At 42.9% G+C, this 12,799-nt stretch overlaps 2 protein-coding genes across 2 annotated transcripts; both read right to left on the bottom strand.

Annotated features, from left to right (window-relative positions):
* Positions 1-302: 302 nt before the first annotated feature.
* Positions 303-1,808, bottom strand: LOC149816056 (thaumatin-like protein). The gene is made up of 2 exons (XM_089988015.1): positions 1,796-1,808; positions 303-1,112 (listed from the first exon to the last, which is right to left on the bottom strand). The coding sequence occupies exons 1-2, from the start codon at positions 1,806-1,808 to the stop codon at positions 433-435; spliced, it is 693 nt and encodes a 230-aa protein (XP_089844141.1). The 3' UTR covers positions 303-432.
* A 7,729-nt stretch (positions 1,809-9,537) lies between these two features.
* On the bottom strand, positions 9,538-12,798 carry LOC149816055 (Pentatricopeptide repeat (PPR) superfamily protein). Its single transcript, XM_089987205.1, has one exon. The coding sequence runs from the start codon at positions 12,700-12,702 to the stop codon at positions 9,766-9,768; it is 2,937 nt and encodes a 978-aa protein (XP_089843331.1). The 5' UTR covers positions 12,703-12,798; the 3' UTR covers positions 9,538-9,765.
* Between the last annotated feature and the right edge of the window lies 1 nt (position 12,799).

Genomic DNA, 12,799 nt, shown 5'->3' with positions numbered 1-12,799 from the left:
TTTGCACTAAAAAACATGAATTTGGTAAGAGGTAGTAGCTGTCAAATGCGGCAAACCGGCAGCTGCAGCTTTTCCAAATGCATGAACTCTTTTCCAAATGTGTGAACTCCCTCCTACTGCCATTTCCCAAACAGAGGCCAGGTCTCTGGTCAATGTAGCTCGAGTTTCTATGGGCCTTAAGTTACGAACCGAGGTTAGGCAAGGAGCTTACTCCGAAGAACCCTGCCCTAACTCAAGCCAAATACTGGCTAACACATTCTTCACCAATCATCAAACAAATACGTTACTGAGAGAAAGAGAGAGGCAAACTCAAAAACTGATATATACCTATACCATGCAATTTCCGTACATTCCCCACTTAACAAAAGCACAACCTTAAAACGAAGAGACGCAAACACCATTCTCCCTAAACTATTAAGATGGCCTACTCGCTCACAGATGCGGGCAGAAGGTAATGAGGTAGCTCCCACCACTGCAAGTAGCAATGCTGGTAGGGTCATCATATGCATAAGAGTAGGCTCTGGGGCAGGCTTCCTTGAAAAGGCGGGAGTAAGAGGTGGGCTTGCAGGACTGCGGGGTGCCGTAGTTTCCGGTGCAGCAGTACTTGGGCGACTTGAAAGCCGAGCAGGCGCTCTTGCACGCCACCACCCTGTTGTCACGAGACCTCACTTGTAGCCCCGACGGGCACACCTGGTTCAGGTCCCTCACGCACCCGGCGTTGCTGCATTTCCCGCTCCCCCTGAAGGGCGCGATCGACACGGCGAGGTTGTACCCGTCCACCAGGCTCACGTCGTAGAAGTCCTGCTCCCCCAGAGTGATCTCCGCCAGCGTCGCCGGCGGAGCGCCGCCGAGACCATTGCAGTAGAGCCCGCCGCAGTCTCCGGTGGCGCACCGGCCGTTCCCTTTGGCGTCGAAGAAGCAGTCCTGGCGGCCCCACATGCGGCCCGACCAGCCGGGTGGTGCGCTGAGGGAGACCGCCTGGTTGGGCAGCAGACGGAAGCCTCCCCTCGCGAGAAGGGGCCTCCCCGCGCTAGGCTGAATGCCGGGCCACACAGTGTGTAGGCATTTGTTGTGTAGAGTGAATGTGGTTCCTCCGACTCCTCCCCACAAGCCTACAAGGAGGAACAAGAAGAATGGTTGGAAAGATAAGGAGGATTTGAAGCTCATCTCTCTCTCTCTCTCTAACCGTATCTCCCTCCCACCTCTCCACCACAACACAGGCTGATATGATAAGCGTGGGGTTATATTATATATAGAAGACACGGGTGAAAGCAGCCGTTGGGGAGGTGAGAAAAGTTGAATAAAGTAATAACGAAAGAGAAGTAAAGTTGGACGCATGGGTGTGTGTGTGTGGTTGGAGTGCGTGAACATGGCAGGGGAGTGCAGACCCGAGGCTGTCTTTTTTAGTTCGAAAACAGCGAAATGTAAACGAAAGAGTCAGTAGAGTTTGACGAGACAGGTTGGCTTTGAAACAGAGAGGAAAGTAGCATAAAATGCAGAAGCGGACTATTTCTTGGTGGGGATAATAAAGGAGTTGTACATTGATGGGACGAAGGGGGCTTAGCGGCAACTTGGAGGGGGTGGGTCGATCACTAGCCACAGCTGTTCTCAGCAGCGTGTCGTTGGAATTAGGTCACCTTGAGAGGACTGTCAGTGCAAACTGTGCACATGGGCAGACGACCGCAGTATAGTAAGGGTTAAAAATAGTCAGAGGGAATCGTACGGTTGGAGAAAAAGTAAAGACAGGCTTGGATACCACATTATGACGACGTGATCTCAAATCCATCCTTCTTACCCGTACGCGCCATGGGAATTACTCTTCGTGATGGGTGAGATAGTGTTCTTATTGCGTTTCATTTTCCTCTCTCTCTTTCTCAGAAAGATTCTTCGAAGTACAAGTTAAAAAATATATTTTTCATATTCTTTGTAGCTTTTTATATTAATGTTAGCAGTATTCAACTAATTGAAATGATCACATCCTCAATGTGATGGCATTTTTCAAAATACATAAATCTTTTAGGGGTAAAAATGAGTCATTTGTTTAGCTGTGATTTGTGAACCACCAGAAATACGGTATCCGTATTTCAGAACATTGTGAGTATTCTTTTTTCTTTTTCTTGTAGAGCATAACTGACATGAGTTAAAAATAAAAGATTCAATCCAATGAGTTTCAAACTTTCAATTCTATGGAATAAAACAAGCCACAGGAAATAGTCCAATGCGTTTCAATTCTGCACGGATTTTCTTTTTGAAAAATTTCAATAAAGAAAGAAATTCAAAGGAACTCTGAACTTCTGAAAAGTGGGTCAGTGGTCACCCACTTTTAGGCTGCACTCAAAGCTTTGAGATGGATAATAGAGGAGTTCCAGTTTTCATACCCCATGACGGTCAGAATAATTAGGAACGGCAACACTCCTTTAATCATGCGTTTCTAATTCCGTAAGTGATAAGAGGCAATTGACGATTCAACTAACAAATCCCCCCATTTTTTAATCCTTCCCCATGTGACTCCATTACATGCAAATTACCAAAGTTTCAAAATAGGAAAGGTGACTCCAAATTTCTCCATCCTAGTTAACTCGGCTAAGTACAAGTTTCGATACCTAACCTAATCGAAAACTGTACCAGAAAGCTTCAATCTACTAGGCGCTTTAATGGTAGTGCCATTTTATTGAAGTCATACATGTTTGGTGCCACTACAACCTCATTAACGAACACTTAAAAGCTAGGTTGCTATAATAAATAGGCCCTTCTTCCGAGGAAAATGGTCACCAGGAGAAATAGTCATGAGTTGCTGTTGACCCTTTTATCAAAAAATCTTGGATGAAAGCCTTTGAGTAATGCAAAGTAAGCCTCTTGGTTTGGTACTGGGTGCAACTTACGAACAGTGAATAGGATCTAGTAGAGAGCTACAGAGAACTATTGTTGCAAACCCAAGTGAAAACACAGCTTTTGAGGTTGGAGAGTTGAGCCGAGTGTGCACCAAAGGGACTCAGCAGGATTTGGTTGAGCACAGAGTCACAGCAGCCGGGTTAGTTGAGGCATACCAGGGGCATTCGGTCAGTTCAGTTAGTCAAGCAGGGTGACCAGCACCAAGATCGTGTCAGTCAGTATGATCTCAGCAGATATAATAGAGCCGTTGACAGCAGGTTTTGAAGCTCGGGCCGCCTGGGTCCTTGGATCCAAATCGAAGGTCAACCCTACAAATAGGTGAGCCATTTGTAAAATGAACATGATGTAATATGATCAGTTTTTAAGAAATAAAGTTCTGATTTTCTGAGCTCCAATTGGAGATTGACCTCAGCAGAGGCAACCAATTGCACAACATGCGCTACGCTGTGACGCACGATGTGTGTGATGCTGCTTACGGGGTGACCCTGTGCACCACGTGAGTGATGGAATGCAGTGCGCACACACTGCATACGGCAACACAGGTTATGCAGACCATGACAAATTCAGGCAGTTCACTCCTTGGTGCAACCACATTGATGAGAATGCCTACTATCCAAATGAGGCAGTGCAGGGATGCTAATTCATGCCTGAGCATGGAATTGGTGTCCATACCTTAGGCCGATAAGAAAATTTTTATGAAGCAAATTTACCTAGATTGGTCAAACTTCCATTTTTGATATTCATGGGTAAAGATCCGATGGAATAGTTGTATAAAGTGCTTCAATTCTTCATAAGTCACAATGTGAAGGTTAAGTACATGGTCTGATGTGTTGTTATGAGCTTTGAAGGTGAAGCAAATTTACCTAGATCGGTGGTTTTGTTGGTTTGACCACCGATATGGGTACCCTACTTAGAACATACTTAAGCATGAGCATCTCAAGCAATTTGGCCACTCAAGCAATTTGGCCAAACTCCATATACTAATTATGGCGTTAGAAATGAAACAACTTCACCAAGTTGGATTCATCCAAGAGTACCAAGCACAATTTGAGGATTTGTGTTCTCTTTGTGGAGAGTGGAATGATGATGCTCTCTTGAGTACATTCATTGGTGGATTGAAAAATTATATTTGTTATGAGCTTTTAGCCTAAAATTTGCATACGCTTGAGGAATGTTATTTTCAAGCTCGCATAATTGAAGAAAAATATAAAAGAATGCATGATTTTCGCAAAAGCTCCATGAATACCAATCACAATTCTAAGTTCATACCAAGGCTTATGCCAAATAAAGGGGTTAAATTCTGGGGTTCTAATTATCCTAAGGCAGAGCGCGTCTTTAGGGAGAAGATGGATGAATTGCTAAGAAAATGTTTATGTTTTAATTACAAAAGTAATTGGATGTTGGGACACAAATGCAAATCATTAAAGTGCTTGATAGTAACTAATAACGAAGATGACTATGAGTCAGAAAAATAAGAGACTATGAAAGAATTGGACCAAAAGAAAATTGAAGTATTTCAAGAACCGATTGGCCAATGTTATGCTGAGAAGCAAATCAGCCCCTAATTTCATGCGAGTCTCTGACACTTTATCCGGCAAGAAAGTTGATGTTTTGATGGACACATGGTCTACCCACAACTTTGTGAGAGAGGACTTAGTGTCTAAGTTCAAATTTTGGCCACATGCGCATCCAAAGTTTGATGTTATGGTGGGAGATGAAAGTCATATAAAATATGACCAATTATTCACCGATGTGAAGATTAACCTCCAAGGATCACATTTCAAACTTGACTTGTTTGTATTGCCTATGCACGGCACCGACATTACATTAGGAATGTGTTGGCTTTGCTCTTTAGGAAGTGTCACATGAAACTTCACCAACATGAAAATGTCATTTGGTAAAGAGGGTTAACCAATGATCTTAAGAGCTAACTCTACACAAGATGGCAAGGTAATTGATGGCCAAGAGGCTATTAAAATTTTTTGGGCTATACATATGGCTTTTTTATGTTTGGCGCAACTTATAGCACCAAAAAAGGAGTCCAAGTTGGAAGACATTATTCCACCGAACATGAGTGAATTGCTTGAGTCATATGGGGATGTTTTTGGAGAACCCAAAGGGTTACCTCCTTCACGTACTCAAGACCATCACATACTTCTTATTCTGGGGCAAGATCCAGTTAGTGTAAGACTATATCAGTATGCTTTTGCATAAAAGAGTGAAATTAAAAAGTTAGTGCAAGAGATGCTTGCAAATGGCATCATTCGCCCAAGTTCAAGTGCCTACACTTCACCGGTTCTTCTTGTGCGTAAGAAGGATAACATATGGCAGTTTTGTATTGATTATAGGGCATTGAATGAGGTAATATTCAAGGACAAACATCCAATTGCAATAATTGATGAGTTATTAGATGAATTGTTTGGTGCTAAGTACTTTTTTAAGCTTGATTTAAGAGCCGGATATCATCAAATCTGAATGACTAAGGAAGATATAGAAAATACCATTTTTCGTACATATGATGGTCATTATGAATTCTTGGTTATGCTATTTGGGTTGACTAATGCATCGGCTATCTTCTAAAAAACTATGAATGACAACTTTAGACCTATATTGAGAAAGTTTATGTTGGTATTCTTTGACGACATATTGGTTTATAATTCTAATTGGGAGGATCACCTCAAACATGTGAGGATTGTGTTGAGTGTGTTAAGAAAACATACTCGCTTTGCCAAGCGAAGGAAATGTAGCTTTGGATAAGAGAGTGTATCTTATCTTGGACACATAGTAGGAAGCCAAGGTGTGAGTGTTGATCTGGACAAGATTGAAGCTATGTCTAGTTGGCCTACTCCGAGCATCATTAAAACCTTGAAAGGTTTTAAGAGTCTTACGGGGTACTATCACCAATTCATTCAACACTATGGTATAATTGCCCAACCTCTTATGGCATTATTGAAAAATAACTCGTAGGGATCGAATGAGGAGGCCGAGCAAGCTTTCCAAAAGCTTAAGCAAGCTATGGTAGAAACGTTGGCTCTTGGTTTTCCCGACTTTGACAAGGTTTTTGTCTTTGAGACTAATGCTTGTGATATTAGGATTTGGGTCATATTAATGCAAGAACGATATCCATTGGCATACTTAAGCAAAGCTCTTCCGAAAAATAGCAAAAGCCTTTTTACTTATGAAAAGAAACTTCTCCCCATTGTGTTTGTCTTTAGAGAAATGAAGACCATACTTATTTGGGAGACATTTCTTAATTCAAACGGATCACCAAAGTCTTAAGTATATTTTGCAACAACGAGTCTCAACTCCACTCCAACAAAAGTGGTTGACTAAACTCATGAGTTACAGTTTTGAAATTAAGTACAAGAAAAGTGTTAAAAAGTAGTTGCCAATTATTTGTCTAGAAAGATGAAAAATGACCCTCTCTTAATTATTTTCAAAGTCACTTTCACATTTGGGGAAAGAATGAGTCAAGTTAAGTTGAAAGTGAAGAGATTCAAAAAAATTATTCAAGAGTTGAAAGAAGACTCTACTAGTCATCCTTCTTACATAGTGAAGGGAGACAAGTTATATTTTGAAGATAAGTTTGTGTTACCTAATGACTCTCCACTAATTAATGAAGTTTTGGAACACTTACATAACTCAAGAGAGGGAGGACATGAAGGTATGCACAAAACATGGCAAAGAATCAAATCTGAATTATATTGGCTCAGAATGATGAAAGTTATAAGGAACTATGTGAGAGAATGCCAATTTTGCCAAGCAAACAGAAATGAGAGAATTTGACTCCTCGGTCTTCTCCAACCTTTATGCATTCCTTCACAAGTTTGGACCGACATAAGTATGGACTTCATTAAGAAGCTCCCTTATTCTTAAAAGAAAGAAGTCATTTTTGTGGTAGTGGATAGACTTGTGAAGTTTGCTCACTTCATAGCCTTGCCTAGCACCTATTCGGTTCAATTGGTGGTTAGATCATTTTTGCAAAATGTAAAATTATATGGTATGCCAAAAACAATTATATGTGATAGAGATCCGGCCTTCCTTAGCAAATTTTAGAAAAAATACTTCACATTAATGGGAACTAAGATGTGTTATAGCACGACAAGTCATCCACAAAATGATGGACAAACTGAGGTGGTTAATAGAACTCTTGAGACATACTTAAGATGCTTTACTAGTGAAAAACAAAATGGATGGGTTGAGTTTCTATCTTGGGTCGAGTGGTGTTATAATACTTCATTTCATTATTCTACAGGAATGACACCTTATGAGGCTTTGTATGGTCGACCACCTCCTCAACCTCTCTTTTATGAATATGAATGAATATGAAACGGTAAAACTCTCCATAATTGAGAAACAATTAATAGAAATAGATAATAAATTAAGAGTTTTGAAGAAGAACATTGAGCATGCTCAAAATCAAATGAGACAAATCTATAACAAACAAAGAAAGGATAGAGAGTTTCAAGTTGGTGATTGGGTTTGGTTAAAACGACTTACATATGGACAATTCTCTTTGAGTAAAACGCCCATCACTAAGCTTATACCAAGATATTTTGGTCCTTACAAAATTATTGCAAGAATTGAAGAAATGGCTTATAAGTTGAAATTACCACACGTGTATGTGTGCATCCATTTTTTTCATGTTTCGCGATTAAAGGCTTCTCATGGACCAATTCTTATGAAAGAAATCATGTCAACAATTACAAGGCAACCTACTAGAGTGTTGAAAACTCCGTATGAGCATAGAGGGGTCGATGCATAAAGAAACATTTAATAGAGTGGGACAATAAAGGAGAGGCCACGGCTACTTGGGAATGGAAGGTTAATATTTGCAAGAAATATCCAGGATTTCTTCCTAGAGGACTAGGAACCTATGAAGAGATAGAGATTGTTGCAGACCCAAGTGAAAACCCAGCTTTTGAGAGTCGAGCCGAGTGTGCACCAAAGGGACCCAGCAGGATTTGATTGAGCACAGGGTCACAATAGACGGGTCAGTTGAGGCATACCAAGGGCATTCAGTAAGTCCAGTTAGTCAAGCAAGGTGATCAGCACCAAGATCGTGTCAGTCAGTATGGTCTCAACAGGGATAATAAAGCCGTCAACAGCAGGTTTTGAAGCTCGGGTCACCCGGGTCCTTGGCACCAAATGGAAGGTCAACCCTATAAATAAGTGAGGCATTTGTAAAATAAACATTATGTTATCTGATCAGTTTTTGAGAAATAAAGATCTGATTTTCTGGTCTCCAATTAAAGATGGCCTCACTTTGAGGATTGGCCTTTCTAGTTTTATTCATAGACTAGCAAAGGATTTTCCTTCAATCACTTCCTATTCATTCACTTTGCATTCTTACTGCTGAAGCTACACGACAACTAATAAGTTGAGTTGCGGAGAGTGCAGATGTTCGGATTAACATTCGGTGTTAGCAACTAGTGACCGCAAGCTAATACACTACCGCAGCAACCGGATCGTGCCTATCGATTGCCGCACGGGCATAAACTATGCATCGCTCAAGACGACTCATGAGCATCGTAGTTCATGCTCGTCTATTCTTGTTTTCAGATAAGTGCAAACACAACAATTACTTTGCTAAACACAGCTCTGCAGCTGTAGCAGCTTGATTGTTTATACCAGGAGTTAGAGATCGCCACAACGGCGTGGCAGCATATTACAAATCGCATGCACAAAGCATCCGATGCCTTTGAGTTCACACTCATAGCGTTCGATCTAGCGTGTCCAGCTAAGTGCATTATCACTAGTATTCTTAAGGCATATTCTATTCGTGCTGTAGAATTCTTTCTTGATCGCAGGCCTAAGTGCATCAAAGCATTGCGCATTCATCTACAGCAATCCAGCTGTGCACGGACACAAGCAGGGAGCTAAGACGCTTCAATGTCCTGCTTGTGCGGTGTCACCTTGCGCCTGCAAGCGCTGATCTCCTTGTGCCTGCGTGCGCTGTGAACCTCCGCACGCCTGGGTGCACCGTGAACCTCGTGCGCATCTTCATGCGCCATTGCCTCTGCACGCCTGTGCGCGCTATTGCATCTGTGCATTAAGAACTTGTAATTGCACAACGGTGTAGCCTCAGCGGTGCGATCTATCCGGGAGCAGTGCAACACTATGGCCAGCTGAATCATACTGCACATGACATGCTAGAAAACTACCAGGGGTTGCCAGTCCCACAACCCACTTTGGCAAATTACTAATCTTGATCTTGTGAATTAACAGGAATTCTCTCACCATGACGGTACCTAGAATTTGTTGACGTTATGAGGGGCTTTTTATTCTAGTAAGCAGAAGAAAAAAAAACTCAGACACAGCGAGCACACATCCTAGCAAAAGAATTAAAAGGATGCATGATCTCCACTGTCCTTTTAGAGATAGAGACACAGAAGAGTTCATGAAGGCTGTGCCTGTTTTGGCATCTTGTGACCAAGTTGCTAAGAGAACTTGGTAACTGTCATGGACAGTGATTATGTTCTTCGATTGCAAACTTGCGGTTCATGGCCGATCAGATACAAAGGCTTACTGTGGGGCTCAAGTATTTCGGTGAAATGGAGAAACTGCCTCTTGAAAGAGGGGTTTCTTCATGGGGTTGTCAATTGTCAATGTTAACTTCTAGTTTAAACGCAAAAATGCCCTCCATGGTTAACTTTTTTTGTTTTTTATCTCAAATCTTCGGATTCCAGTTACATGACTTGCCTAGAGTTAGACTAGGAAGCAGCAAACGAAGTTCTGAAATAAAATGTCTGGCTTCTAATGTTACCTTGGAAGATTTTCCGGGTTATCCGATAGGATGTTTGCTACCCTTTTCACTTCGTCTCATATGTGAAAAACCAAACCAGACAAAGCGTGAGAATGTATCATTGCCCTTCACCAATAGTCCCCACATGAGCAGACCCCCTTCCTGAAATGGTGGAAACGCCTGTTATCCCTAACTATGATCTCCCTGTCTGCCACCATAGCCACCAACTTGGCAGCATTATGGCAATCTCCACACATTCTCAAGTTCTTAGTCACGCGCACTGGCACTCCTGGTGCCAATTTCAACAATCCATACGCCATTGCTAGCTTCTCACTGTGTGCATTTAGAATCTCTACCTTCTCTTCATCTTCCACATCATGCAACACTGCATTGGTGTCAGGGACATAACCCACTTCCTTGATCTTCCACTCCAACCCATCCCATTTCCTTTCAATCTCCTCATACTCTGGATGCCTTCTATCTCCAGCCACAAACTCATACACCCTTCTTCCTACTTCCACCCAGCTACAACCAGGCTTCTTCCTCACGCCCATCTCCTTCATCCTCTCCCTTACTCTCCTTACATTCTCCCACCTCCCTGAAGCGGCGTACATATTCGACAACATCACGTAGTTGCCAGCATTTCCAGCCTCCAACTCAATCAATTTCTCTGCTGCTCTTTCTCCCAATCGTTCGTTACCATGAATTCTGCATGCACCCAACAATGCACTCCAAATCACACTATCTGGTGGTATGGGCATTTCCTCTACCAGCTGTGCTGCCTCATCGAGCCGGCCAGCACGCCCCAACATATCAACCATGCAGGCATAGTGCTCCACCGTCGGTTCAATTCCATACTTTCTCTGAATCTCAGCAAAATATTTCTCCCCTTCATCCACAAAGCCTGAATGGCTGCATGCAGTTAAAAGGCCTATAAGTGTCAATGAGTCCGGTTTGAAACCTTCCTGTTTCATCCGCTCGAAAAGCAAAATGGCCTCTGCACCTTGACCATGAATTCCATAACCGGCAATCATGACAGTCCATGTAACCGTATCTTTCTCTGGCAATCTATCAAAGAATGCACGTGCATGCTCTATGCATCCAGACTTCGAGTACATGTCGATGATTGAACTACCAACAAGAACATCGTTGCTGAGGTTCTGTTTCAGTGAAAAGCAGTGAAGCTCTCTGCCAAGCGGCAGAGCTGCCAATTGTGCAGATGCTGTAAGTGCTCCCATTGTAGCAATCTCTCGAGGTTGGTGGATGCCTTTTTCCAGCATCTCAAGGAAAAGAATCAAGGCTTCATCTGGATATCCATTTTGAGCATAGCCAGCAATCATAGCATTCCAACAAACCATATTTCGTTCTTGCATCATGTTAAATACATGGCCTGCTGCTGCAGGCTGCCTGCATCTAACATACAAGGAGAGAAGGGAGATTCCAATGAATGAATCTGCTTCTAGACCATTTCTCAGCACATACCCATGGATTTTCTTGCCATCAATGAATGCTGTCAGATGTGCACAGGCTAAAATTAAAATACCTATGGTGAAGCAATCAGGTTTGACGCCTGTTGATCTCATTACATGGAAAAGGTCCATTGCCTTATTTGCATCTCCATTCTGGGCATGTCCACCTATTATTGCATTCCAAGAGTTCACTTCCTTGACATCCATGTTGGAGAAAACAAGTTCTGCAGCACTCAGATCGCCACATTTTGCATATGCAGCAACAAGCATGTTACCTACTAATTCCTCTGAGTGCAGTCCATTTCTTACAGCATAGGCGTGGACTTCATTTAGTTTCAGCAGCTCAGACGGCTCCCCACAGGCAGGGAGGATGTTCAATACTGTCACCGAGTTTGCAGTCAGGCCCTCCTCCATCACCATTCGGCGAAGAAGCCCAAAGGCATTGTTGCAATCTCCATTTCTAGAATGCCCAGCAACCATTGCATTCCAAGTGACAACATTCCTCTGGCTTGCTTTCTCAAATATTTGGATTGCGTGTTCGAGGCTTCCACATTTTGCGTACATGTCTATCAGAGCATTGTTGACTGCGATCTCCATGGCAAGCCCCAATTTCACAGCTAAACTATGCAGCATCATTCCTATTCCTGCCTCTGCTTCCGCAGCACAGACAGGCAAGACTGTGACCAGTGTAGCAACATCTGGCCGCAACTCGTCTGTGGCCTGCATCACCCTGAATGCTTCAAAACAGTCATCAATAAAACCATTCTGAGCAAACACAAAAATCAGTGTGTTCCAGGATACCATATTCCGGAGAGGCATTTTATCAAACACTTGGATAGCATCGTCCATGCACCCACATTTACCATACATAGCCATCAAAGCGTTGCCAATGAAAACATCCGACTGCAACCCAGATTTCACAGCACGCCCATGAATCTCCCTCCCAAGCCTGGCATCCAACATCCCAGCAGATGCCTTGATAATGCAAGGCAGCGTAAAATTATCTGGTTCGAAGTCAGTAGAAAGCAATTCACGATAGATACAAAACGCCTCCTCCCAGAGCTTATTCCTGACATAACCACTGATCATGGCATTCCACAAGAACAGATTCTTTCTATCAAAACGATCAAAAACACAACGAGCATCAACAGGACACCCACACATTGCATACATGGTAACAAGCCTAGTGGTCAAGACAACATTACTTCTGAGAATTCCATCGAAGACCACCAATTCATGCACCCTTTTACCAATTTCCACTCCCTTGGACTGCCCGCAAGCCTGAAGCAAACAACCCATTGCATCAGCGCGATCTGAAGCACCAACGTCGGCATTGCCTGCTTGCTGCACTACGCGCAAAGCTTCGACCAACTGCCCCTCTTTGCACAGGATTTCTATCTGTTGTACCAAGGAATTGCGCTCTTTGAGCTCGGTGTGTGCCACCGGAACAACACGATCAGCAGTTCTGTTTACGGCAACACGCACATGAGGAAGCCTTGTTCCCCCAGAGGCAGAGAGGGGCACCCTGCTGCTGCTTCTATGTCTGTGTGGATTCAACAGGTTGGGGAAGCACCACAATGTGGTCGTTAGCGCCATGAGCAGTAAAAAAAATTCAATCCCCAGGCTTTACGTATACATCCTATCTCAGATCATCCACTGAAAAGAAGGATCGGTACCCTTCAATTGCTCAAGC

This window comes from Nuphar pumila, chromosome 14, assembly GCF_984573655.1.
Source record: "Nuphar pumila chromosome 14, dmNupPumi1.hap1.1, whole genome shotgun sequence".
NCBI lineage: Eukaryota > Viridiplantae > Streptophyta > Magnoliopsida > Nymphaeales > Nymphaeaceae > Nuphar > Nuphar pumila.
This window is presented reverse-complemented; position numbering and strand designations above follow the sequence as displayed.

Coding starts and splice junctions, on each gene's coding strand:
- LOC149816055 (XM_089987205.1), bottom strand. CDS start 12,702: ATGGCGCTAACGACCACATTGTGGTGCTTCCCCAACCTGTTGAATCCA.